The sequence below is a fragment of the Labeo rohita genome, unplaced genomic scaffold (genome assembly GCF_022985175.1).
Source record: "Labeo rohita strain BAU-BD-2019 unplaced genomic scaffold, IGBB_LRoh.1.0 scaffold_1182, whole genome shotgun sequence".
Classification (NCBI taxonomy): domain Eukaryota; kingdom Metazoa; phylum Chordata; class Actinopteri; order Cypriniformes; family Cyprinidae; genus Labeo; species Labeo rohita.
The window spans coordinates 1-25,174 of record NW_026127321.1 but is presented as its reverse complement, the minus strand read 5'-3'; the positions used below and the strand labels follow the sequence as shown (position 1 = coordinate 25,174).

General features: G+C 36.2%; 2 protein-coding genes and 1 long non-coding RNA gene across 4 annotated transcripts; 2 read left to right on the top strand and 1 right to left on the bottom strand.

Moving 5' to 3' along the window:
- Nucleotides 1–3,271: 3,271 nt before the first annotated feature.
- LOC127157725 (uncharacterized) lies at nucleotides 3,272–6,794 on the top strand. Of its 2 annotated transcripts, XR_007825989.1 has the most exons (4): nucleotides 3,272–3,701; nucleotides 3,782–4,114; nucleotides 4,279–4,413; nucleotides 5,041–6,794. It is a non-coding gene; the product is annotated as an uncharacterized LOC127157725 (long non-coding RNA). The 2 variants fall into 2 exon arrangements; XR_007825988.1 differs by having other exon boundaries at nucleotides 3,272–4,114.
- Nucleotides 6,795–8,797: 2,003 nt separating this feature from the next.
- LOC127157726 (CD276 antigen homolog) lies at nucleotides 8,798–11,443 on the bottom strand. Its single transcript, XM_051100983.1, has 5 exons — nucleotides 11,386–11,443; nucleotides 11,289–11,319; nucleotides 9,382–9,416; nucleotides 8,986–9,290; nucleotides 8,798–8,890 (listed from the first exon to the last, which is right to left on the bottom strand). The coding sequence occupies exons 1-5, from the start codon at nucleotides 11,441–11,443 to the stop codon at nucleotides 8,798–8,800; spliced, it is 522 nt and encodes a 173-aa protein (XP_050956940.1).
- Nucleotides 11,444–16,214: 4,771 nt separating this feature from the next.
- Nucleotides 16,215–18,590, top strand: LOC127157727 (uncharacterized). The gene is made up of 6 exons (XM_051100984.1): nucleotides 16,215–16,318; nucleotides 16,994–17,155; nucleotides 17,268–17,588; nucleotides 17,703–17,801; nucleotides 17,883–18,010; nucleotides 18,260–18,590. Exons 2-6 carry the CDS (start codon nucleotides 17,110–17,112, stop codon nucleotides 18,368–18,370), a joined length of 705 nt encoding a protein of 234 aa, XP_050956941.1. The 5' UTR covers nucleotides 16,215–16,318; nucleotides 16,994–17,109; the 3' UTR covers nucleotides 18,371–18,590.
- The last annotated feature ends 6,584 nt before the right edge of the window (nucleotides 18,591–25,174 follow it).

The following is a 25,174-nucleotide window of genomic DNA, read 5'->3' as shown; positions in this document are numbered from 1 at the left end:
CGATCAAACTTGAAACAAATGTGTTTGTCTGTTGCTGGAGTAAAAGCATGGAATTCTCTAATGAAAGATTTAAAAAGTTGTAAAGATATTTTGGTATTTAAAAGGAGTTATAAACAGAAACAACTTGAATTATATCAAACTGAACTTTGATTTTGTTTGTATGTGACCATTGTAAAATGTTTAAATAAATATCAGATATGTTGGAGTTTGGGTGATGGTGAAGGGAACAATACTAATTGTTATCTATTATTTATGTTAATAAATATATGGGGTGATGGTGGAGGAAGCAATGCTAATGCCATCTACTGTTTATGTTTATAAAGGGGGCAGATAAATATAAGAAAATTATTCTTCTATCTGCTCCTTTCTGATCATGGAAATGTAAAGGAAAATTTAAATGAATTGTATGTGCCTTGTACAAATAATGCATTTTCATGAAAGGAATAAAAAAATGATGATGATGATATGGCAGCCGCAGCCGCAGTGACGCCGCTCGGCCTGCTTCATATGAGACCGCTTCAGCGCTGGTTACACGATCGAGTCCCGAGATGGGCATGGCACCGTGGCACACTCCGGATTGGCGTTTCCCCGCAGTGTCGCTGCCTGTTCAGCCCGTGGTCAGACCCGGCTTTCCTTCAGGCCGGAGTCCCCCTGGGACAAGTCTCCAGGCATCTTGTGGTTTACACGGATGCCTCTTCCACGGGTTGGGGTGCTGTATGCAACGGGCAAGCAGCATCGGGCTCCTGGACAGGACCTCGACTGCAATGGCATATCAATTGCCTAGAGTTGTTGGCTGTGCTTCTGGCCCTTCGTCGCTTCCGACCGACGTTGCGTCACAAGCACGTGCTTGTTCGCACCGACAGCACGGCGACTGTAGCCTACATCAACCGTCAGGGTGGTCTTCGCTCCCGTCGCATGTCACAACTCGCCCGCCATCTGCTCCTATGGAGTCAAACGTGGCTGAAATCGCTACGTGCCGTTCACATTCCAGAAGAACTCAACCGTGCAGCCGACCAGCTCTCACGGCAGTCCACCCATCCTGGAGAATGGCGACTCCACCCCGAGACAGTCCAGCTGATTTGGAGCCATTTCGGGGAGGCCCAGATAGATCTGTTTGCTTCCCCCGAATCCTCCCACTGCCAGCGGTTCTACTCCCTCAACGAGGCTCCCAACAGCCTCGGCAGGGACGCACTGGCACACAGCTGGCCTCCGGGGCCCAAGTACGCCTTTCCCCCAGTGAGCCTCCTTGCACAGACACTGTGCAAGATCAGGGAGGACGAGGAGCAGGTTCTGCTGGTTGCGCCATACTGGCCCACCCGGACCTGGTTTCCAGAACTCATTTCCCTCGCGGCAGCCCCTCCCTGGAAAATCCCCTTGAGGAGAGACCTTCTTTCTCAGGGGATGGGCACAATTTGGCACCCGCGCCCCGACCTGTGGAACCTGCACGTCTGGTTCCTGGACGGGACGCGTCAGACCTCTCCGGCCTTCCACAGGCCGTGATAGAAACTATCACTCAGTCCAGAGCCACCTCCACAAGGCAGGCTTATGCGCTGAGATGGGGTCTGTTCGCGGATTGGTGTTCCTCTCGCGGGGAGGACCCACAGAGATGTACGATTGCAGTAGTGCTTTCCTTCCTGCAGGAAAAGTTGGAGCGCAGGCTGTCCCCTTCAACTCTCAAAGTGTACGTTGCTGCCATTGCAGCGTACCACGATGCAGTGGATGGAACATCCCTAGGTAAGCACCAACTCATCGTGAGGTTCCTGAGGGGTGCGAGAAGGGTTAATCCCCCCCAGGCCGCACCCCATACCCTCTTGGGACCTCTCCGTCGCCCTCCAGGGTCTGCGGGAGGCCCCATTTGAGCCACTTGCATCAGATGAGCTAAAATATCTGTCACTCAAGACAGCGCTCCTGACCGCACTGGCCTCCATCAAGAGGGTAGGGGACCTACAAGCTTTCTCTGTCGACGAAGCGTGCCTAAAATTCGGGCCCGGCGATTCTCACATCATCCTGAGACCCCGGCCTGGCTATGTGCCCAAGGTTCCCACCACGCCTTTCCGCAATCAGGTGGTGAACCTGCAAGCTCTGCCCCTGGAGGAGGCAGACCCAGCCTCTGCGCTGCTGTGTCCAGTTCGCGCTCTGCGTATATACGTGGACCGCACTCGGCACTTCAGACGCACCGAGCAGCTCTTCGTCTGCTTTGGAGGTCAGCAGAAAGGGAATGCTGTCTCCAAACAGAGGTTGGCCCATTGGGTGGTAGATGCCATCTCCCTGTCGTACCAAAACCAGGGAGAGCCATGCCCCTTAGGTGTTCGTGCCCACTCCACACGGAGTGTGGCCTCATCCTATGCGTTGGCTCATGGCGCCTCACTAGCAGATATTTGTAGAGCTGCGGGTTGGGCGACACCTAATACCTTCGCCAGGTTCTACAACCTTCGCGTAGAGGCAGTATCCTCCCGTGTCTTAACATAGACATCACAGGCGAGTGGGAGTCCGGCTGGTGTCGGCTTGCTGCGCCATTCCTAATGGATCCGTGCGCTATTTCCCTTAGTTGTTCCCTCCGGCGAACCTGGGTCCTCCATGCCCCGCAGTCAGGCCTAGTGCGGAGTAGTGCTTGTCTGTGCTCCGGTTGGGTCTCCTTCGCCCAGCAGGTTGTGGCAACATGTTTCAGTATTTTTCCACGGTCAGCCAGAAGGCCGATGTTTCCCTCATATATCCCTAAAATCTATGGATATATTGAATTTCTTGTGTTCCACATGTAGAGATTTCATGTGCTCCGCCCCCCCCAACTCCTGCTTCAGTACAACTGGCATCCCTGTGGGGCCCCCTATTGGCCCCCAGGGCGTTGGGAAGGTTACGCTCATATCCGTCTGCTGACACGTCCGCCTGTCGGCACGCGGTGTGTTGCGTAACGCGACGTCTGGTTCGTGGCCTGTTCCATGGGTCTGTTCCCATATGTAACGTCGTAGTGAAACGACTGAAGGGGAACGTCTAGGTTATGTACGTAACCCTCGTTCCCTGAAGGAGGGAACGGAGACGTTACATCCCCTGCCACGACCTGACGTTGCGCTGACGCCGGGCTGCAGCTCGGCTCCTCAGCAAAAGCCTGAATGAGTGGTTGCACGCGGCCATCTTATATACCCGTATGCACGGGGGGAGTGGCTCGGCATGCAAATACCACTCGCCAATGTTCATGAATGTTCATTGGCCTTTTGAATAAGGCTTGGGAGATGATTGGACTCTCAAGCGAGTTCCCATATGTAACGTCTCCGTTCCCTCCTTCAGGGAACGAGGGTTACATACGTAACCTAGACGTTATGAATTCAAACATGTTTAATAAAACTTTATTATCATTTACACAATTTTCTGCTTATTTTTCCTGTTGTTCAGTCTTTGGTTGTCTTGTTCAAAAATGTCAATGCGTATTTGTACAATGGGTATTTTGATAAATTTTAAGTATATCTTTAAAGTACAACTGGCTCCAGCCTGACCCCATATGATGTTAATTTAACTGGAAAAAGGGATGAATAAATAAAGGTGCTGTGTGAGCATGTGTTCATCTCTGACTTCCCCTCTGGTCTGTGTGGTCGAGTTTCATCTAAAGCTCAGTCGTGTTTCTGCTCACAGTAAAAGATGTCTGAATAATCACAGTACAGAAGATATTCATCTTAATCAGACAATGAAGATCATACAGCTTCAGATCTGTGAGTTTATCGCATCACATTTGATTAATTTGGGTTATGTACTTATGTACTTAATAAATGTGTTTTTCTTTCTCTCATAGATCTGTTGATGTGGTCTTAAACCACAGAGAGTCTAACAAACAAACAAGTGTCTTTGGGAGCTGATGTGAATATAAGCTGTGATCTTGATATAAAGGAGATTTACTGGTACAAACGGAAATTACCAGATCCTCCAGTGTTGATGTTACACACTTTTGATAGCACGTATGAAAGAGCTGAATATGAAAACAGCATCTTTGAAAACAAATACTCAGTGAAAACTAACAGTCGTCTGTTGATCAGAAATATCAGCACTGATGAATTAGGAGTTTATTATTGTGTCAAAACTAGTGAACCACTAAAATTCAGCAACAGCACCAAAATCTACATTAGCGGTGAGTGATTATTATATATAATATATATTATTATAAGATTTGTGCTTTATATGAAAATATATACTGTGTTAAAGATAATGACATTAATAACTAATAATTTGATTAGTTTTGTTCAAGATTGTAATTGGAAAAAGACTAATATTTAAAATCTTCCCATTATGCAGACTCTGTCCAAAGGAATCAGACTGCAGAATTTGAGCCACATGATGCTTCACAAGATCATAAATCATGGAGAAATCTGATCATCATCATCATCTCATCTGCCCTGCTCAATGTGCTTTGGATCATCACTTTAATAGGTTTGTTCCCCTTCATTATACCTTTGTGTAGCACGTCACCAAACCTGAAAATGTAAAAATATTTCAAACAACCCTCAAACCACCACGACAGCACAGCACTCAGAAGATACACAGGTAAGAATAATTATGTAATTAACATTAGCTTAATTTTAAAAAGTAAGTAGCTTTTAGTATAGTATATTCATGATGCATTATTTGAACTACAACAACATATTATTTGCACAATTATTATTATTTGTATGTTTTCTGACTGGTCAGTTGTGACATTGTGTACTCAAATAATTATATACAGTATAATGACTGCTGAATGTATTTTCAATTGTTGTGGGTCTGCACTAGTTTTATATATCTTATATAAGTCTGCGCTGTCCTACTCAGATAATCATAAGCAATTTGTCAGATTTCTGGTGCTATTTCATGCTGAATTATTGATTTATTTGGTAAAAAAGCGGTGCAGTAACTACTGCAAAATAGTGATTATTATGATTGTGATTATTGCAAAACAAACCCCTTCAGCACTATATAAGAGTATTTCATATCTGGGACTTATTTTCTAACAATGATCGTCTGACTGTACAGTTTGTCTTACAAATATGGGCATTCATTGCTAATATTTTAATCTTTCAGTACGCTGAAATTGATCATCCCATCCGCCCCAGAGAAAGCAGGCCTTGCCAGGACCAGACCACCTATTCTCTTTTACAGCCAATAAAAACGTGAATAAGAAGTCATTTAAAATATAGTATGTTTGATAAATATACTTTGAATATTAAAAATGTGTATTAACGTTTACTATTTCTGTAATTCAGTTTGTAGAATTTCATACTTTCAATGACTTCAGTGGAATGGAATTTAAAATGTTTAAGATGGTGAAAAAACATAAGTGAATGTATCTACATATTTAATATTTAGAAAAGAGATATTGAAGAGAAAGAAAAAAATGAATAAAATTTGAAACAAAGTTTTTTTTTTTTATTTAAATGTTTCTTTCACAAACATTCAGTTCAATGAAAACTACTTAGAGTTCAGAGTCATGATCAGATCTGTGATGATTTGTCACTGCATCTAAGATTAATGTTCTATATGAAAATATAATTACAATTCTTATTGGTTGGAAGTAAAATGGTCAAAATAGTGGACTCTGCAGCTGTTTGCCACAACAGGAAGTTCACAATCGCTGTAATTATGCAGCTTAAAGTTTTGTTCGGTGGTGTTAACTGCAAAGTTGAACTGTGATCTCATGACAATATTTTTTGATTTTTTGTTTGTTTGTTTGTTGTCATGTATATGTTTGCTGCTTTGTGAATGGTTTTGTTTCCAAATATGCAGTGAGGTAGATACTGTGCCTGTTGAACAATTCCAGCATATGCTGGTTAGGTAGGTTTTGATGCTGGTATGCTGGTTTAAGCTGGTCTTTTGCTGGTTTATGCTGGCTCTTTGCTGGTCCTTTGCTGGTTTAAGCAGGTCCTGGACCAGCACATGACCAGCTAAGGACCAGCATAAACCAGCAAAGGACCAGTATAAAAAAGTAAAGGACCATCTTAAACCAGCTAAATCCAGCATACCAGCACCAAAACCTACCTGGCTATACTGTTTTTTCAACAGGGGTGTGGTGTGCCAGATAGCTCTTGTTTCAAACAGAAAAGAGCAGTGAGTTGCGTGTAAACCACAGGGTAATGACGTTTCTTGGAGCTGAAGTAGTTTCTCAACAAGTTTCAAGAAACATCATGCAATGAATAATCCTTAATCTTAAACCATACAATACATCCGGTAGCAGTTATGAAGATAAAATTTCTTCCTTGACTAGTTTTTTTCACAGTTCACCTGATTTAATTACAATTGTCTGCTTATGTATTATAAAGATTTCATGTACAGCTGGAAATCACAGGAGCAGCTTTCAATGTATGTACTAAAGACATTTTTTGACTTTCTTATTAATAGGTTTTCATTTTTTGATGTCCATGTTAAAAAGTCTAACTTCTGCACAGCTCTTCTTTGTGGTTAACAAACAGCATGAGTTTTTGCAAATGAACTCCTCCACAGTTTGGTCAGTGTGTTTATCTCCAGTCACAGACAAAGATAGTTTACTTTTATGCGTATGAAAGCAAATCTAAAAATAGACATTCAGTCTTTTTAACAGCATGCACTGTGAAGGTCCTAGATCACATGCAACTTAAAAACATTTCATCTACTAAAGGTTTTTTGTGAAGATGTTTGCTGAATTTGTTTCGCCATTGAACACTTTTATCCTTCATAGCTTTCATATAGTTTTCATTAATTTCCTGTCAGAAATTAAATATGCTCTGTACTGTATGTGGGTGTGCTCACCCCTATGGGGTAGGTTTTTGTTTTTGGACTTCAATAAAGCCTGTCTAACTCTGCATTTGAGTCTTTGCCTCTGCCCACAACAACACCTGACATCACAAACACCTGCATGCATCAAGTGGTTTAAACTTATCCAAGTCAACATAACAGGAAAAACATTATATTCTAAAAATCTATATTCTAAAAACCAAATAAATATTTCAGGAAGAAGGAAGAAACTGTTTGCATGGTTAACATAGCCTGTTAGCATCTGCACCTGTGTTGTAACTAGATTGTTTAAACAAAATAATGAACAAAACTACACCCTGATAGCACACTCAGAGATGTCTATTTGACATCTGCATTTGCATCTGCAAGACGTATTTTCACGTAGTTTGCTCATCTGCAATACGTATATTAGGACGTTTCTTATCAGATGTCAAATAGACATCTATTAGATGTCTTTAAAATGTTTATGATTTAGAATGTATGTAAAACTGACATCTTACAGATGAGAAGAGTCTCCCACAATAAAAAAGCTTTCCTTTTTAGTGCCATACTGAAAAGATCAGTGAGAAGTGATTGTCTCTCACCAATAATTTTACTTGCCACATTTATCATCCTTACAAGTCTGTTTTTGCTTTTAACAGAGAGAGAGAGAGTTAAACCAGGACACAATATTGAACGTGAGAACAAATTCAATAAGTGATTTATATACAACAATCAAAATGTCCTTTTCAATATTGAAACTTCTCCGTTTTCTCAATAAGCCTAAATGTTGGCAAGCCTTTTTAAAAACACAGTGTGTACTTAAGGTAGTTTACTGTTTGAAATGAATTTCTGACACTTAATTTCAAGAGAGGTGAGCGAATCATAGACTAAAGACCCAGGTAAACAATGAATTAATCTTTTCTGTTTCTTATAGCATTATAGTTTTGTCTTGTTTGTAGTGTGATCAACGTTTGTGTAAGCAGTAGATGTGTTAGGGAGGTAACAGGTAACATTTTAATTATATTTTGCTAAAATGAATGAAATGACTCGAAAAAAGATTCGTTCATTTTGCTGAACGAGACTCAAAGGTCCGAGTCGGTAAAATGATCCGAACTTCCCATCACTACAGTACAAGTTGCCACATAAACCATTATTTTAAATGGTGCTTAAGTTAAATTTGGCATGTAACAGAAGTTGCAACAATCTTTTCTTCCCTATTTGTAATGTGTATACACTACCAGTTAAAGGTTTTGAACAGTAAGATTTTTAAAGATTTTTTTTTTTTAAGCAGGTCTCTTTTGCTCACCAAGCCTACATTTATTTGATCCCAAATACAGCCCAACTTTTTTTCTATTTGAATATATTTTAAAATGTAACTTATCCTGTGATTTCACAGCTCAATTTTTAGCATCATTACTCCAGTCAGTTTAATGTGTCCTTGCTAATTAAAAGTATTATTTTCTATAATTATTTTCCCCAAAAAAGCAGCTAATTTAAATAGTAAACATACTTTAAAAATGTACTGTTTTTTCTGTACTTTGATGAGCAGATGGGACTTCTTTAACAAAATAAAATAACAAATCTTACTGTTCAAAAACGTTTTACTGGTAGTGTATCTGAGTGAAATGTCTTCTCTAACAAGAAAACAATGTACTGTGGGACATGCTTTTGTCCATCAGGAAATGACTGGATCGTTGTTGTTTGTTATAGTTGCCATCACATGTAAATGAGAGCTTGCCCCACAGAGAAAAGATGTCGTTGCAAGAGTATGGAAAGCTATTCTGATTAAATATTATGAAGGCAGATTAATTTAAAAACAATAATAATGAAGTGCACAGTTAAATAATTTGTTATAATTCTGCAATATTCCACAAAAATATGAATTGCCAATTTTCACTCTAATGGACGATGTGCATCTTTAGCTGTTTTTTTTTTTTGGTCTCAGTGGATGGTTTAAGTATTTGAAGCTCATTCCATGACACTTAAACAAACACCCTACAAGTTTAGTAGCTCATAAACAGACAAATTGCTTCTCCTGTAAATATTCAACAACACAGCAGAATAAAAACAGAAAGCACAGCCACTAGAGTTACAATCTTCTCTGGTCTTGGTTGTGCTCCTTGGTTTCCTTTTTCTTCTGTTTGCTTGGATTTATCTTCTTCTTGGATGGTTTATTCTTTCTCTGGACAAAAAAAAAAAAAACAAAACAATATTTATTAAAAGACTTTAATGAAAACATTGAGGTAATCAAATGTTTTTTTGCCACAAACGTTTGACAAGTAGCTCCACAGTGTGAATGTCTGATGCGTAGCAGATGTATTTTCCTGTGTCATTATGTTGAAGATCACTGAGTTTTAGTGAGAAGTTTCCTTTCTCAAAATCATCAGAAAACATTTCAGCTCTGCCCTTGTACGCTGAGTGTTGGTCTTCTACAGAGCCTTGACCATCAATAATGTCATACACATTCAGGTCGTCATTGTATCTCCAATACACTGTGATTTCTTTAAGTGGACGTTCTTTAGAAAAACATGGTAAAACAGCAGAGTCTCCTATAAAACCCACAACAGAAACCTGCAGTGACACTGAAAACAGAGAAAAGATTAAATAAATAGAACAACCAGTCAAATGCTCCATAAAAGTATTCTTTAATACACATACAGCCTTAGTACTCACCTTCACTGAGCAAAGAAAGCAAAACAATACAGCACCTGTAACACAGAAAAAACAATAACAACAACGATTTAGCAACATAAAAACTAAACTCACATTCCTGTTTTTGTTGAGTGTATTACTGTAAATAAAGTACAAATAGTTTCAATTTCAATCCATTAAAATCAGAATATTATGCACCAAAATTTCATCAAAATCACACACGTTTGACAGTTATAGTTACAGTATCTGTAAAAACAGTATGTGGGTAGTTGATAAATAGACAGTAAAAATGCTTTTTCTTTCTTTTTGTTTTTGTAAAAGACCATTTTTGAAGGGCATTACATCACACTAAAGAACAGAAATGGTAGTTATTAAAGCATTCTGTTTAATTTTAAACATGTCAAATGAAAAAGGTTTAATTTTCATACAATCAATATCAACGTGTTTTTTAAACAAAACAAAATAATTTTCATCAACGAAATTCAGTTTTCTGCAAAAAAACATCAGAAAATAGTTTGATTACTATAATTATTGCATTTAAGAACACTAAAAATGATCAGAAAGAAAAAAAAAGGAGTTAAGCAGGTCTTATTTAATTATTTAAAATGCTGTTTAAAGAGACCTTGTCAGACCTTGTTGACAATGGACCAATGGACATTTCAGCCTTTTGTGTCAATTAATGACCTTGCTATTCTGAGCTAACCTGTCATTAGCCTTTTGCAGGACACATTTGCATAATTTTCCATGATTATGTAGTTTAACATACAGTTTTTAATTAAAAAAAAAAAAAAAAAAAAATTAGGGGTGTTGCACCAAAGGACAACAAAGCAACACTTTTGTAGTGGTTCCTAAAATGTTAAATATTTGACCATGACAAGGGCTTCAGTAACACAACCATGAATTGGGTCTTTCAAATAATATATATATATATATATATATATTTTTTTTTTTTTTTTTTTTTTTTTTTTTTCGAAATTGGTCGATTTAAATCAAGACATGGTGTCACACCATAGGACATGGTTTTCAGAGACAAAATGTATAAAGTTCCTACACTTTCAGAAATATATGGATAAAAAAAAAAAAAAAAAGAATACCATTTACTAAAACAGGCACTTAGGTATTTATTATTTACATTTGTATGCTTTTCTTTTTAATTTAGAAAAGTTGTAATTTATTGAACTATGCTTGAGTCACACCATATGACAATTTTGACATTTGGCTAAAAAAAAAAAAATAATAACACTGCAACTTTTATAACAACAGTTCAATGTAGTTAATGATTTACAGTAGCTACTTTAAATAACGACAATATTATATTCATTTTTATCTTGTGGGACAGCGAAAATGCCACGTCACGTCAACAACCCATGTATAGTTAACAAAACTAACAAAACCATGGGCCAACTAAAAATCCAGTAAGTGGTGGGTCCTGATTTAAACATTTGCAAACGTGTTCAAACGCATTTTAAAAGTTCAAATGCAAATGTGTCATGCAACATTTCTGCAGTGAAAACGAAGACACGTCCTCCAAATATGAACAACACTGATATTATCAAGTATTGGGGCACGTGTTTACTATATTTAAATAAAGTGAATTAAATGCAATATTTATATTGCATTTAATTCATATATATATATATATATATATGCTTTTACCAGTGTTTTATGATAGATCTGACTCAATATGTCATTGCGACTATACAGTAAAAACACTTTTATTGCCGTTACAAGTAAAAAACAAAAAACATAAAGCCTTCGTCAGTGTATTGTGCAAAATACAATACATTTTAGACACTCTATCGCTGCACACACGTCACCTTGTTAATGACATATATACTTATAAAATTCACAAATAAGCCTTACAATGACACACCAATGAACAAAACATCTAAATGACACATTTTGTGTAAAAAAAAATTATTGACCACCAGATGGCGTAGTAGAGAACTGTATCAAAAGCTTCGAAGCATCAACGCAGTTTGTTGTAAAAGCCTCACTGCTTCAAAAGCCTCGTTCGGCACATGCCTACAGCCAGGAGGCGTCCTAGCGTGGAGCCTTTGAGCGCTTTGAGACGGTGAATCATTCTGCGAAGCAATTGGTTCAATTGATTCGAAGCTTCGAAAAGCTTCATTTCGCTCACCATAACTTCTTCTACGTTACTTCCTGTTGGTTTAGATTATTATTTTTTTCAGTTCGCCCCCTGTCGGTTTAAGAAAGAGCTTCAAATAAACTCTTCTGAAGTCAAAAGTACATCATATAGGCGTGGTTACCACTCAAATGCTGGAAGGTCTGAGAAAGCATGTAAAGTTCCCGTACATAGTTTAGGTCTATTAAAATTGTTAAGGTTTCATTCCTAATACAAACAGTAATTCAAACTACAATATAAACTTGATTGTTCATGTGATCGTTCAAATTTACAACTGATGGATCCTCCAGGCTATTCAGTCTATCCTAAGATTAATTTGAGGACAGGACTTTTTTCTTCTTCTTTTTTTTTTTTTTTTTTTTTAAGAAAAGATTGCCGAGAGAGATTGCCGGATTACACATTTAAATGTAAATATTGGGTTTCGGCTTACTTGAATATACTGTAAAATGATATGTACAAATGTACAAAAATGAAACAAAAACAAAACAAAAACTTCAAAGTGGTTTGGATGTTGAAATGTCTTACTGAGATGTGGTTTTCTAGGTGGTTTATGCTTGTTATTATGTTTATAAATTGAACAAGGTGAGCATATTTAGACAGATTGTTTAGTTTTTATACAGTTACGACTTTCAAAAAAGTCCAGTACACCTGTACTGCCGTTCATCAACGGCTGTCACAGTTATTAGGCAAAAAGATTAATCATTCATAGGCTAGACCAGGACTGTTCCATTACATTCATTTGAGGGCCAAGTTATAGAATTAAAGGGGGTGGGGGCCATCCCAGTCTCTTTCTGGAGCCTATAAAATTAGAAATTAAAATGTAATTTATATTCAGTATTAAAATTAACTAATATTACCAACACTAACATCTATAAACGGTTAACAGTAGTGGTGTCTTTCAATCGATTAAAAATAAACAAATAAATAAAAAATAATTGAATGAATAATAATGAACATGAACAAACAATGGATGACTATTTTTATTTACTAACATTAACAAAGATTAATAAACGTATTTAATAAATGTTTTGTTCATTGTTCATTCAGCGAACATGCCTTCGACCAGTGTTTGCACTACTTCTCGTCAGACATTATGACAAATAACACTGTCTTTATACTAGTTTAAACAAGAGTTGTGGATATCTCATAACTCCTTCACACAAATGCTGTTGTCTACTGATGTTGTTTCTCTTCCTTTCTTTCAGGCTGGTATGGGCCAGTGTTGGCATCTTGTGGACAAACTAATTAGTGCAAACACAATTCAAGGCGAATGTGCAACCTGCACATACTCTTCCCTCAGCTGGATGAAGATGATTGGTGGGCCGAATTGGGCCAGTAGGCCTCCAGTTGAATAGCCCTGGGCTAGACCATCCCATTTCACAATGTTTACTCCATAGCACTTTCTTCTAAGCCTTCTATTAGTCATTCAAATGTTCATTGGAACACTTCCAATGGGGCTGAGCAGGGGGACCTTGCAGGCACTGCAAGATTTCAGTTTATTGCATCTTGGTGAATGTGGTCTTGCATGGAGCTCCAGACAAAAGATAATTGATGGTTATTTTGTATTTGTTCTATTTCTGAATAATCACACCAACAGCTGTCCCCTCTCCAAGCTTCTTGCTGATGGTCTTGTCAAGCGGCGGCTCGTCGGGGGAGGCAGGGGAGGCACAGCTTCCCCAAAATTTTGAGCTGAAAATGGGAGTAGGATGATTTAATGTTAATAAAATTCACAGTTTATTTCAGTTCTTGTCTCAGAATGTGTATTTTTTGTTTGTAATTTCACAGCTGTAATACCATAAAGGGGTCATTGGATGCCCATTTTCCACAAGTTGATATGATTCTTTAGGGTCTTAATGAAAGGTCTATAAAATACTTTGGTTAAATATACTCAATAGTTGTGTAAAACAACACCCTTTTTACTTTGCCAAAATCAGCTCTGCAAAAATCATCTCATTCTGGCCAAGGCTGCTTTAAATGCAAATGAGCTCTGCTCACCCCGCCCCTCTCTTCTCTCTGTGGAGTGACGAGCCTGTTTACTTTAGCCGTGTTTAGCCGCCTAATTTGCTAACTAGCACTTTAGTAGGAAAGGCAATCGCAAAGATTCATAAAAAAGCCCTTATACTCACTTCTGTTATAATTGAAGCTGAATCATGAATGATTCGCGCAAACATAGACGCATTTATGTAGATCGGGAGGTGCATTCCCTTCACAAACAAACGTAATCTACTGCATCTTCAGCGGCTCAGATGTCGGGAGTAAATGACGACCACTATGCTCATTACTACATCCAGCAACACAACACCTCAATCGCTCAATCAGAGATATTCTTGTCTAACTTACATCCCTGCTCCAGCATCGAAACAAAGAGGGCGGACTGTTACCTGAGGTAAGATGCTCATGTCAATCAAATATCGTGGGAGCGGCCTCTGTCGGTGTGACGCTACAGCGACAGGCTTCTGAGAATGGCTCAGAATATTAAAGGAATATTATTCTTATAGATTCATTAAAAACCACTGCATGGATATTTATCATTATAGGGTAGATTTGTACATACACTGCCAACACACATTAATGTTCAAACAACATGTAAAAGTGAAGTTAGCATCCGATGACCCCTTTAAGTTGGAAAGCGCCGCTTTTCTATGACAAATGTGCCGAATGTGCTGATGTAATTATGACCTCTAAGTGACAGAGAAGGGGAGAGGGAGGCCGGGGGAGAGCTGATATTATTATATCACTGAGGAGTGTTGAGAAAAGAAACCAGGCAAGGGAGGCTAGCCTCCCTTCTGGTATATCAACCATTCATCATAGAGACGACGGTGATGAGTAACGATATTGAATATTTGATCACCAACAGATTTACTAACCTATCATTCAAACAGTATAAATACAAATGAAAAATAAAGGGAGAACATGCCTAAGCTGGATATAGGCTACAGCAGTCGGCTTCATTGGCACAACAGGCAGCTCTCATTTAACACAGACTTTTAGGAAGGTATGGATGTTTGCTTCAAGTGATAGGCCAGGTAAGTGAAATTATATGATCTTTCTGTATGTGTGTTTTCTTTAAGTTTTCTGACTAAAAGCAACCAAAAAGGCATTTTAAAGTGGTTAATCAAATAATAATAATAATAATAATAATAATAATAATCAGCTTGTAGCCCATTCCAGCTTTGTCCAGGTCTACAGTCTTGTCTCTGATGTCCTTTAACAGCTCTTTGGTCTTGTCCATGGCCATCGAGAGATTGGAATGGAAGATACAGATTCTGTGAACAGATGACTTGTATACACATAACTAGCTGACATTAGGAGAACTTTCTTAAAGTAGCAGGACTAATCTGTGTTCCACATGGGCACATAACCAATCTGTGGGAGCCACAAATCTTGCTTCTTGGTAGGGGATCAAATACTTATTTGACTCACTGAAATGCAAATCAGTGTTTAATTTTTTTTTTTTTTTTTTTTTTTTGATGATATTCTGACTCTTTCCGTTAAAATAAACCTACCATACAAATTATAGATCATACATTTCTTTGTAAGTGGCCAAACTTACAAAATCAGCAGAGATCAAATAATATTTTCCCCATGGTATGTGGAAATGACAAATGAGCCATTAAGTAATGCTCTAGAGCCTCTACTTGAGAGGTTAAGACTAGAAGGAATACAGCTCTGGCTACTGGGCATGTGCACATTGAATTAATATTATTTTTGTCACACTGTACAACAATAATGCTGTTTTTGTATTATATTGAGGGCTACGTTTAGCGTTGGGGTAAGTGTAGACATTAAAAACACAATCCTATAGGTAGAACAGTTCATTTCATTGTTAGTTTCTGGTAGGAGCTGTATCCCTTCTAGCCACAACCCAGGTTCTCCAGAACTGCTGCAAGAGCTCTGATGATGACACAGTGGTTTCACAATTGGCCAGATTCACCTCATGACAACAGTCACGGGTGTTTCTGGTTTATTCTAACATCCTCAAGTCCAATAATGCTGTAAAAGCTTTTTTTTACTTTAGTCACAATGTTATGTTGAGTCACATTTATGTTTAAACACTGATACAAACATATAACCCCACTTATATTTAAATAGTATATGATTATGTTGAACATGGCGCTGTGTTAAGCAGTATATGAAAAGTGTTTCTGTTGCTCATGAAACATCTGTGTATTTGACAAAATATCGCAGTTCAAAATATTATTTTCAAACAACAGTTCAAACACTTTCAAACAAAATGCACCCTGATTTTATGTGCAACACAGTGGTTCTCCACTGGTTGTGGTTCCACATGGTCACAGACAGCAGAATATAAATAACAGCTGAATGCAAAAAAAAAAAAAAACTACAACCAGCCATAATAATGTATAGTTAAAATGGCAAAACTGGCTTTAGTTTTTGAAACTGGGGAGGGAAAAGCTTTTCGTATTTTTTGTTGTTGAGATCACAGGCTGAGCATTCAATTTAATGATGTTGGTACAATTACACATGTGACCTGTCAAATTAGACAAATGCCAACATGAACAGGTTTTGAGATATACTCTTTTACTTGAGTCATTATCACAACTAAGCAAGTTACAGGAAAAGACAGCATTGACTTGCAATGAGGACAAACATGGTTTGTGCTGACCACAATGAGCTAGTGGTTTAACAGCTGCAGAAAGCACAGAGTGCGGATATTTAAAGATAAAACACTCATACACTGAAGACAGTCTGTAGCTAAAACGTACGCTTTTTCGGTCTAACACTAGAAAGGTGTCAATTTGGATTGTGACCAAGGCGTTATACTGACAGAACAGATTGCTCATATTACAGGTATGACATAAAAGATTTATACTTTTAATAAGACCGTAAATGGTACTATGAGTTTTCTTTTGTAAACTTTAGTTATACAGTAGGACTATTTTGATACGCTTCATTTTGATAGCCCAGTTTAGGCATTCAACTAACTATAAGCAATTTTGCAACTACGCAAACTAACTCTCATTAGAGTATTAGTACAGTGTTAAGTTAGGGTTAGTAAGTAGTCATGTAGTTACTTGTACTCAGGTAAACGTGTGCTAGTGGACCATCAAAATAAAGTGAGATACTAAGCAGAAAGTCTACTAAAACTCTAATGACTGCTAGTTGACATGTAGATGCAAAGTTACAGTAGAATGTCTAAAGTGGACTATTAAAACAAAGTGTTACCACAATGAATGTTTTTACAGAATTTTTAAATCTAGGTTAATGTTAATGCATAAATAAAAAATATTCAAGTGTTGATAGTTAATTCATGTTTGTTCAGACATAATGTCAGTTTATAAAAATATTAATATTTAAAATGTACTGTATGTAGGTTAATGCAAACCTAGATTAAAAATTCGATAAAATAATTGTTTATCTTAATTTCATGATACCTAATAGATAAAATAATGTTAACAGACCGAATCTTATTGTAGTGTTACAGTGCTCTGTCAGTAGTTTAAAAACTGGTTTATGCACAAACAGAATAGATAACTACAAATCGTGGTCAGTGCAGACTTCAACTTCCTCTTTATGTGGTTGAAATTCCCCTCTTGAAAATTCTTGGGTAAAGTCTCATTCTCAAAGCACAAGACTGCAGCATGGTGAAGTGTTTTAACATCGTGAAGATCGTGCAGCTTCAGCTCTGTGAGTCTAAAGTATTTCATGTATGTTTGTAAATAGAAATATTTAAATTGACTGATATTTTAATGGCACAGTCACACTAAAGGTGTCTCTGTGTGTGGTGTTTATTTCACAGATCTGCTCATATGGTGTCGAGCTGTAGAGACTTTAACAGATCAACTAACAGATTTGGGTCAAAATGTGACTGTAAACTGTGATTTTGATGTCAAGGAGGTTAACTGGTTATTACTGAAACTACCAGATCCTCCAGTTGTGATATTACGCACTTTCTCTTCAGCTCGTTACTACAACAATAAATTTAGACACAAATATTCAGTGCAACGTAAACCTCATCTGTTCATACATAATGTTACTGTTGATGAATTAGGACTTTATTACTGTGTGACCACAGACTCTCCTCCAAAATACAGCAATGGCACCAGACTACATAACACTGGTAAGTGACCATTCAATGATCATGTTATGCACTACATCTTTTTTAGAAAACAAACTGTAAAAATGTTAAACCACATCAATGGCTGCACAATGCTGAGTTAATTCTATACCATAGAAAATACTGCAGAGAAGCAGAATCAGAATCAGACACAATGGCAGACTCTTACCGTCATATTTGGTGTGTTGAGTGGCGTTCTGATCATTGTGATCATAGGTGAGTCCTTCAGTAGAACTGCAATTGTTGGTCTTTCTGTAAAAACAAGAGAACTTACATATGATCACTGTCACTTTAAAGGACTATTAAAGGTGTTTGTTTATGGAAGCAAAAGAACCAGAGACAGAGCAGAACAATTTCAAAACACGAACCTACAGCAACCTCAAGTTACGGATCCTCAACAACCTCAAGACCCAAGTCAAGTGCTGGTAAAAAGTGATACCATAATTAACATAACAATATAACATTTCAAACATATATGTGTCTCTTTCTTCTGGAGAATAGAAGATATTTTAATGAGTCCAAAAATAACATGAGCCCACTGATGAGTTTTATGGAAAAAGAAAGAAAGAAAGTTTCTGAGAGTAGTCTGAATCATAAAATCAGTCAGTTTGAAGAAAATAGCATTGTTTGCATTCTGATTACACTGCATAATTCATTTCCTGTTGCTTTTTTAGTATGCTGCAGTGGACCTTCCCAGACCATGTCAAAGGTTACAGTCCGACCAAGTCAACAGCACTTATGCACTACTACAGCTGCCAAAATCAAGAGCACGTAACCATAAATGACCTTGTTACATATTTGTATTTGATATTTTTGTTTTATAGCTATATATATATATATATATTTTTTGGTCAGAATGAAAATTACAGGAACTTGCCAGAAATCACTGCTGCTATTATTTTGATATATTTGTGATCGTATAATATATATATATGTGTGTGTGTGTGTGTGTGTGTGTGTGTATATATATATATATATATATATATATATATATATATATATATATGTGTGTGTGTGATTTCTGCTTGATAAAAATGTTTGGATTCCAGAAAGACATTTTAGCTGGGCTGGAAATCAAACAACACAACCCCGAAAACACAGACTATATTGTTTTTTGGGGTTTGGTAGATACTCTAAATCAGTTTTTTTTTTTTTTTTTTTTTTCCATATAACCTGCTAGTTAGTTGTCTTTGTGTGTATTCTATGGTCAGCATTGTTTGCATAAACTATATTTATTGTTCCAGGTAACTTATTTCCTACAGTTGTTTCATGTCTGTATTGTTTCTCTCCTCACATAATAAACTGCTTTAATTTAAAATCAGTGTTTCATGTTTATTTGGTAAATAGATGTGAAATACTGAAATAATGAACTGTCGGACTGAATATGTCTTATTCTTGTAATATATTCCCAGTGCTAAACACATGCAGTCTTGCTGTTGTATTTCATTAAAGCTCTTACAAAATTAGATGTAGACAAAATAGCAAAGTTACTCTTTCACCTTCAAAGAATGTCAACAGTAACTTATACTTTCTCCAAAAACAACAAAAAAGCATCTCATAAGTGAAAATAGGATAATGTCAAATATCCCATTTCAGCACTGAAGTTTTAGATGAAAACTGTCGTTACAACAACATAAGACGAATAACTTTTTCATAATTTGGTCTCTAGTTAAGCTACATATGCAGTGCTTTGCTCACCTGTGGCTAACACCTCTTTAAGTTAGTTTACCTCAAGTAAAGTGTTTAGAGATGCTTGTGAAAAATGTTCCACTGGTCTTGCTTGTGTTAGCAGCAATGAACCACAAAGTCTCACCTTTGCGAGAGTGTTAACTAAGCCAAGGTGTTCTATATGACGTCATTCTAAACGATTTTCTCAGTTTTTAAAACTGAATAGGTGATAAAAAGATTTATGTTTAGGATATTTGCTGAATATTGTGCTTTATGTGTTTTATGTCATCTTTGTATGTAAATACTCATTCGTAAGAATCTTTTTTTTTTCTCTATTTTTTTTTTATCATTTTTCTATTTCTAGTAAATTAGCAAACCAAATCGGAGGTGTAGTGTACATTATTGCAAGGGCCTTTGCAATTAGACGTGAAAACGTTGTTATCAAAATAGAGGCCTACTGAGAAAGAATCACCACTGAAGAATGGTGTTAATGGTGTTACTTTTCTCACCACTTATCAGAATGGACCAATCGTAGTGGACATGGATGTGATGTTGTTTAAAATTTTACTTCAGAAAGATCGATTTCACTTATCTGTCAGTTACAACCCTCACAAAAATTAGCCATGGTTTTATTATAGTAAAAGTGTTTTTTTTTTTTTTTGTTTGTTTGTTTGTTTTTGGTGTATTGATTGCCGTTTGTAAAACCACAGTTTTACTACAAGTACCAGGGTTAAACTATGGTAAGAATACAATAACCATGATTAATTTGAAGTTACCATAGTTTAAGTATAGTAACCATGTTTGTTTGTTTGTTTTGTTTTGTTTTTGTTTTTTGTTTTATTTGTAGTAAAACCATGGTTAATTTTCATAAGAGAACTCCCTTAGAATTTATAGATGTAAAATATTACACCTTTGTGCACAAATTTGTCCTGTAAGACAAAATCTGTCCTAAAACTTGAATGCAATTTATATGTTTAATCCCAACAGCTGTTTATGAGCCTAAAACCCTAAAGAATCATATCAACTTGTGGAAGATGGGCATCCGATGACCCCTTTAAAATTTTATATGAAATGTTACATAAGTTATTGTTGAATGATGTTCTTGTTGTGTGTACTAATTCAATAAATGTAAATGTATTGTATTTTTAAGTGAATTTGTTTTTGTTGTTTTTTTGTTTTTTTCAGTACAAATAATGAGGCCACTGAAATGTCACATTCATTTTTCAACATTAAACATCTAATAATAATAATAATAAAAATACATTAAATTACAGACTTTCTATTGATAGTTTATGAAAAAAGGACATTTCACTTTTAGGAAAACAATATTTTAAAAATCTATTTCTTGTTTTACTACTCAAATGGTGTACATATTGTCAGTTACGGGGTGGTACAATAAGTGCTCCCTTGCCTGAATAAATATGGTAATATTAATAAGGATTTTGTGCCTGAGGTGGGAAAATGTGTTTTTTTGGAACATATTTTTCAATTTTTTTTTTTTTTTTTTTTTTTCAATTTTTTTTTTTTTTTAAGGTTGTTCTTAATGAAAATTTTTAAAATTTCAAAGTGGAAATGGCACCCATTTCAGACTCTTACACAGACAAAACCAAATTAAACCCTGCAGCTCGTGATGATACACTGAGGTCTTAAAACACAAAACGGCCAGTCTGTGCAAGAAACTGCTAAAAAAACAAACAAACAAACAAACCAACAGCTAAAACCAGTTTGCTGCCTAGCTAAGACCAGGCTGGACGACCAGCTAAAAGCAGCCAACCAGCTTAGGCTGGTTTTAGCTTTTTTTTTTTTTTCAGCAGAGTATTTATATCATTTTTTATGTCTGATCCACCACAATGTCCAACTGTCCTGAGCGCGTTCACAATAGCCCGCGCATGGCACGTCAACGTGCTCTGGCATAGTAGTCACATGCATAGAACAGTTTATGTTTTTTGTCTCTCAAAGCTGTGGGTCCCATTGACTGTCATTGTATGACTGCAACGGTTTGAGTTAAAAAATCTTCATTTGTATTCTACTGAAGAAACCTTAACTAAAATATAGGTTAACTATACTGTAATAGTTTTTCATAATATGATAATTTTTTTTTTTTTTTTTTTTCTGTTTTCATTTTAAGTAAGTTTATCAAATGTTTAAGTAATATAGTTTTTTATTAATGTTTTCATTAATTATTATTAATTAGTTAAGTTTTACTTTTATTTAATTTGGTACATCAAAACAAACTTAATGAAAATGAGAAAAGTTGAAATAAAATAACTTTAACCCCCGGTTTCACAGACAAGGCTTAAGCCTATGGTCCCAGACTAAAATGTAAATCTGAGCTGTTTTACCTGAAAGAAGCATGCACTGGCTGACCTTGAAATATGTCAGTGCCCTTGTTTTGTCTCAAGATGCACACCAGTAATGTTCTAAAAACCTTACTAACTGATGTTTTAGTGCACTCGTTTTAGTGCAATATGGAGAAAAAAAAAAAAAAAAAAAAGGTCTCAATTAAATATGTGCAGTTTCACATGATTAGTGCAAATTGTCACATGACCAGAGCAGTTTATATCCTGTTTGCACCTTGAGAAGATGATGGCTGCATCAAAGCTTCAAAACGAAAGACTAGTAAAGTATGTTAACATAAAGATATATCTTAAAGGTGTCTAGTAATAATATATGAATTCACATATATCCAGTTTTGTTGAGTGTGGTCATATAATGAGTAAACATGTTGATGGTCACAGTAGTGACTGGTGGGATAACAGTGAACTTAGGTAAACAATATAAATCCAATTGCAGTTGTTTGTGAAATTTACACTAAAATGTTGCAATGACAAAATATTGCACTAAATTAAAAAAATCAAACATTACAAAACAATTGACAATATTGATGTTGTAATACTTGTAGCACTGATATAAAAATGTGATGTTATATTTTGCAAAAAAGTAACAATTTTGTTTCATTTCAAAAGTTCAGTTAGGACATTTAAGTAATTTTTAGAAACATGCCTTAGAAAAAACATCAATAGTGTGCATCTTGAAACAAAACAAAGGCAATGATATATTTTAAGGTCAGTCAGTGCAAGTTTCTTTCAGTTGAACAGCTCAGACTTACATTTACCGGGGGTAAATGTCCTAATTGAGCTATGGCCTAGTCCTGGCATAGTCTAAGCCCTGTCTGTGAAACCATTTTTTTTTTTTTTTTTTTTTTTTTTTTTTTCAGTTCAAGTAATAGTAATCTCCATTATCATAATTGGGAAGTATAAGAAATACACTATAAATCTTTGTAACAGCAGCACCTAAACAGTGAGCTAAACAAAAAGGGCTCTAAGCTAAAACAGTTTACAGGAAGGTGCCCTGTTTACTGTTCATTCATCAGCTGAAAACAGTATAGACCAAAAGATAGATTTGTGATTTAAAAATTGATATTGGTTCATCAAAATGAGAATATATTAAAATCGAGATTTTTTTTTGTTTTTTTTTTTTTACCCAGCCCTAGCGTATTTTCTTGTTCTTAAACACTGCACTGTCTTCCTGTAGGTTAATGATTAAAAATTAAAATGTGAACAAAAAGTAAAAGCAATTAAATGTGTTATAATTCAAAAATGAAAATTAAAATGACAGGTAATTACAGATTATGACAAAATTTTAACAACCCGTGTTGTCAAAATGACGGCAACCTAGCAATATATATATGAAGCGCTTCAATGAAAAAGCCTCTAGAAGCCATCTTGGTCATATATATATATATATATATCATATATTATAGTATAGTCTATACAAAAACAATACACTTTTCATCACTCTTAGTAAAATGGTAAAAGTAGCTCACGCTGGGGCTGTTTGCCACAAGAGGAAGTTGTCACAAGTGCTGTATCACAGTAACTGTAGAGCTTAAAGTTTCATTTTCTGGACCAGTGGTGTTAACTGCAAAGTAGAACTGTGATTTTTTTTTTTTTTTTTTTTTTTGTTACCATGTACATATTTGCTGCTTTATGAATTTAGTTTTTAAATATGCAGTGTGCTAGATACTGTATGGTGTGCTAAATAATATTAATGCTCTTGTCTGTGACGAAACGATCCTGTCTTGAATGGAGATCTTGCTTTTACAGCTCTTGTTTCAAACTAGCAGTGAGTTGCATGTAAACCACAGGGTAATGAGGTTTCTTGAAGCTAAAGCAGCTTCTTAAATAAGTTTCAAGAAACATTAATCCCTAATCTTGAACCATACAATGCATCCGCTAACAGTTCTGAAGATAAAATTCCTTCGTTTAATTTTTTTTTTTTTTTTTTTTTCACAGTTCACCTGATTTCATTACAATTATCTGCTTATGTTTTATGTTTTATCTTATGCTTATGTTTATATTTTATTTTATTTCACATACAGCTGGAAATCACAGGAACAAATGTCAATGTATGTACTACAGAGATTATTTTACTCTTGTTAATACTAACAAGAGTAGTTAAAACTGCACAGCTCTTCTTTGTGGTTAACAAACACTGTGGGTTTTTGCAAATGAACTCCTCCACAGTTTGGTCATTGAGTTTATCTCTAGTCAAAGACAAAGGTAGTTTACTTTTATGCGTATGAAAGCAAAGCTGTGAAAAATAGACATTCAGTCTTTTTAACGCATACACTGTAAAGGTCCTAGATCACATTGTAACAATGTTTTGCCAGCTGAATTTGTTTTGCCATTGAACACTTTTATCCTGCATGGTTTTCTTTTCATAAAAATAAAAAGTCAGAAATAAAATATGCTCTATAGTGTATATGGCTGTGCTCACCCCTATGGGGTAGGTTTTTGTTTTTGGACTTCAATAAAGCGTGTCTAACTCTGCATTTGAGTCTTTGCCTCTGCCCACAACACCACCTGACATCACAAACACCTGCATGCATCAAGTGGTTTAAAGTTTAACCAAGTCAACATAACAGGAAAAACATTATACAAATGTACTTAAAATATATATCTAAGTTGTGAGTATTTTAAAAATCTTCTTAAACCAAATTAATATGTCAGGAGGAAGCGAAAAACTGTTAGCATGGTTAGCATAGCCTGTTAGCCAACTACACTGAACAAAATGAACAAAACTACACAAAGCAAAACAAATACAATCCAGGGTAATTTAAACATACATACTCAAAAAAGGTTTGCGTCGATCACAATTTGTTTCGTATATATGCAAATGCCAAAGTGTTATTGTGGATCACACTGCTGTGTGCACAGGTATGAAAATATACCTGTGGTCTGAGGAAACCTGCCTTAACTTCCTCTTGTGGGAAGTTTCATCTGTAAAGTCATGCAAAAAACAAAACAAAACTGAATCATGCTGAAGTATTTTATCATCCCAAAGAGCATGCAGCTTCTTCTCTGTGAGTACTTAATAAATATACAGAAAAAGTAGTGATTACTGTCCTTTGTAAATACATTTGCAATGTTTTAAGGCAATTATAAAGCAGATTACTTTGTTTTGTGTGTGTGTGTCTGGTGTTTATTTCACAGATCTGCTCATATGTTTGTGTCGAGCTGCAGAGACTTTTAATAGATCGACTAATACAGGGGTGGCGAATGTCGGTCCTGGAGAGCCGCAGCCCTGCGTAGTTTTGCTTCAACCCTAATTAAACGCACCTGAACAAGCTAATCAAGGTCTGAAGCGTTACTAGAAAGCAACAGGCAGGTGAGTTTTAATTAGGGTTGGAGCTGAACTCTGTAGGGCTGCGGCTCTCCAGGATCGGAGTTCGCCACCCCTGGACTAATAGATTTGGGTCAAAGTGTGACTGTAAACTGTAGTTTTAATGTAAATTAGGCCAACTGGTTATTGCTGAAACTGCCAGATCCTATTCTGAAATGACGCACTTTTTATATGTCTCCTCATTACTACAATACGAAATGTAATCATAAATATTCAGTGCAGAGTAAACCTCATCT